The sequence below is a fragment of the Cariama cristata genome, unplaced genomic scaffold (assembly GCF_000690535.1).
Source record: "Cariama cristata isolate BGI_N322 unplaced genomic scaffold, ASM69053v1 scaffold20579, whole genome shotgun sequence".
Taxonomy (NCBI): domain Eukaryota; kingdom Metazoa; phylum Chordata; class Aves; order Cariamiformes; family Cariamidae; genus Cariama; species Cariama cristata.
Window position 1 is genome coordinate 18,755 of NW_009637746.1, and position 3,426 is coordinate 22,180.

General features: G+C 49.5%; 1 protein-coding gene across 1 annotated transcript in view; it reads left to right on the forward strand.

Annotated features, from left to right (window-relative positions):
* The first annotated feature begins 1,716 nt into the window (after positions 1 to 1,716).
* The window catches only part of GPRC5A (G protein-coupled receptor, class C, group 5, member A), a 2,505-nt gene continuing 795 nt past the window's right edge, over positions 1,717 to 3,426 (forward strand). The window contains exon 1 of the mRNA XM_009708466.1: positions 1,717 to 2,641. Coding sequence (XP_009706768.1) covers positions 1,717 to 2,641 — 925 coding nt within the window. The remainder of the gene's footprint in view (positions 2,642 to 3,426) is intronic.

Below are 3,426 nucleotides of genomic sequence, written 5' to 3' on the forward strand. Positions count from 1 at the left end.
CTAAATCCCTCAAATTTTGCGAGCAATGATTTGTGAAAACTCCTGCATCTGTTATTCACTAATGCCGTTCTCTCCATGGGAGTCCAGAGTTCCTGCATATTTGAATAATTTGCATTTTATTGTATCCATCTTTTTGAAGAGCTGCACATCTCCTTTTACACTGTGAGGTTAAAAGCTGGAAAAACATCCCACCCTTTATGAGCAGGTCACATTGAAGCATATGTGGGGCTGAGAGTGAGACAGTGATATTTTCCCCCTTTGTTCGTCCCTTGGTTATATCAACTGCCATTTGTTGAAGACTCACCCTACATTCCTTAAAATCTGTTGGAAGAGTTTTAGAACCAGCCTCAGAGCTGCAGTCTGTTGTTCTGGAGGGGGAAAATCAAGGCAAATGGCATGGCGAGCACTAAAGACTAAGTTTTGCAATGTTAACTTTTTTCTTTATATATCAGAAAAGAAAGCCCTTAGTTTTCCAGTGTGGGTCACCATTAAGGCCAGATTCCCCCACGTTTCCTGCCGATATTGTGTCTAAACTCCTGTTTTGATAGATCTTAGAGACCCGAGCCTAACTGAGCAATTTGGCACCTAGAAAGCAGTACCTGGCCCGTGGGATCTAAACTCACTCAGTGCCTGCATTATGGGCCACAAAGTGCCCAACGTCGTTGTGCAGCGGTTTCTGCACACGCTTCAGGCTCCCAAGGAAGCAGGCAGCTTAATTCCCCTCGGCGCTGGGCAGAGCTCACCTAAACAGCCCTCTTATCCCTTGGCGAGACGGGCTTAAACCAGGCTGACTCAGACAGCACTGAACTCCCCATGACGAGGCAGCAGGAACGCGCTGGGTGCGTTAGAGACCTTGTCCGTCCTTGACGCGTGGTCTCCTCAAGCAGTAACTTGGTGGTTCCTTCTCCTGCACTGATGAACAGCGGTGGCTCCGACCCCTCAGACCTCCAGCCAGCGCAAGGCAGTGTCTTGGGGAGGGGACCGAGGTCTTTGAGACAGTTCTTAGTGCTGCGCTGCCATGAAGGAGGAGGAATATGAGTTTAGGGCTCATGGTTAGTGGCCTACATTTGGTATTTAATTTGGAGGCATCCAGGTTAGCTATCTGCAGGGTGAAAGGCAGTTAAAGTTCCCCTTTGTTCATACCCATAAACCAGAGCCAAGGGTGTTTCAGAGAAAGTAAAAGAGGGAAAAGAAGCAGAGTAATGAGTTTCCTGTTCGGCATTGCTCATCTCTGAACCTCGCTGGCACGAGGTACTGATGTTGTTTCAACTTGTCAAAAGAGCGTAAACTGTATTAGGACTAGCAGCTGCTCTTGTATCATACAAGCGACAAGGCGGCTCAGTCTCTGTGCTGCGGGGCACCAAGCTAACGTCTGTGAAAGCACCTCACCTTCTCCCTGCTCCCCACGCTCCGACGGCATTGCACAACCCCAGGCACGGTGCGGAGGACGTGCAAGCTGAATTGCCTCCTGCTAAGGGGCTTGGCTTGCCCTTGGGAGAGAGACGATGGCAAACAAGGGGACGGCTCTGCTCCCACAGCCCCACGTCCTTAGCCCTGCGGTGTCCTTGCCCAGTGAGGTGGGGATGGAGGTCTGTCCTGCCCCTCCTTCCCCACTGCTGGCAGCACCCAAGTGGTTGATACAACAGCCCGTGTCTTTTCTTCTTCTACAGCTTTGGGGAAACACTTCACGGGGAGGCTGTTCAAGAAGACAAGAGGATGACCACGCCACCTCCCCGAGGCTGCGGCAACATCAATGCTGACTATTACCTGCTCTGTGACATGGAGAAGGCCTGGGGGATTGTCCTGGAGTCGCTGAGTGCAGCTGGCATCCTCATCACCATTTTCCTCATCTGCTCACTATTCTTCCTCATCTGTAAAGTCCAAGACAACAGCAAGCGGCAGATGATCTCCATCTATTTCTTCTTTCTCATAGGCACGCTCGGCATTTTCGGTCTCACTTTTGCCTTCATCATTAAACTCAATGACAGGACTCGCCCCACTCGCTTCTTCCTATTTGGAGTCATCTTTGCTCTCTGCTTCTCGTGTCTCCTCACCCATGCCTGCAACCTCAACAAACTAGTGCGAGGAAGAAAGCCCTTCTCCTGGCTGGTGTTGCTGCTCCTCATTGTTTCCTTTGCCCTGGTACAAGTCGTGATCAGCATTGAGTACTTGGTCACCATGCTAGTAAACCAGAAAGACAAATTTCTGACCATGTCTCCGGAGGAGACCAACAAGGACTTTCTCATGCTTTTGATCTACGTGCTCTTCTTGATGGCTCTGACCTTCTTGGTTTCCATGTTCACATTCTGTGGGTCATACAAAAGCTGGAAGAGGCACGGGGCACACATCTTCGTCACTGTCCTGTTCTCCATTGCCATTTGGGTAGTGTGGATCACTATGCTCGCAAAAGGCAACACGGTTTTAAACAAACGTAGCTGGGATGATCCTGTCGTGGCCATCGCTCTGGTGTCCAATGGATGGATCTTCCTGATAATGTACGTCATCCCTGAGATTTGTTTCCTCACTGCCCCTCTGAAGCTGGGGGACTACCCTCCGGAAAATGACTCCTGCCAACCCAAGTTCATAAAGCAGACAACTGGAGTGGACAACCGCGCCTACACCCAAGATGAAATTGTGCAAGGTATGATGAAGGGAACGACTCCACCATCCCCCTGCCCTGGGCACACATGCGACACTCATGAGCTAGAAGGGGTAGGAGGGCTACAAGAAAAGATTTGAAGTTGATGGATAGTTCAGAGGTAGGAAAAAGTTTCAGACTGATGAAACTTCAGAAGTGCAAGTGACAGTGAGTCTCCAGACAAGAGGGAAAAGAGTAAGGACCAATGCAAAAGCCAAAGATGTGCAGGAGGAGTGACTGAGTAGGAGACTTACTGCGTGTCAGGGCTGAGACACCACTCGTTATGATTCTGTAAGGTCTGGGAAGTTCATGTAAAAATTCAGGAGTTTTTTGTCTCTTAGTGATGCTCCAGCTCTTCAGACCTCTCCAGGTAGTATCTTGGAGATTATTTATTCCCATTCTGATCTGGTTTCCCTTATCCACTTAAAAATGAACCCACCATCCAAAAAGGAGGCAAGGAGGTTCTTACTTTTCTGTATGAGTCTCATGCCTACTTGGATAAAGCAAAATGTTTTATCAATTGAGACTTCCCAAATCGATGGGTAGGAGATGTGACTGCACTCCCTGTGGATCCGCTACGGAGATGACATTTGTCCCCTGGAGTCAGACCTCCAGGTTAGTAAAAGAATAGCCGAGACAGGCTGCGCTCTCCCAGGGAATAGCGCAGAGGGGGTCTCGTGTGTGCGAGCGGGAGGGACTTGGCTGGCGATGATGGCAGTGATTGTGAGGCAACAGGACGTGTCTAAACTCCAAGGCCACCTGTGTCCTGTTATTTACAATACCATTCA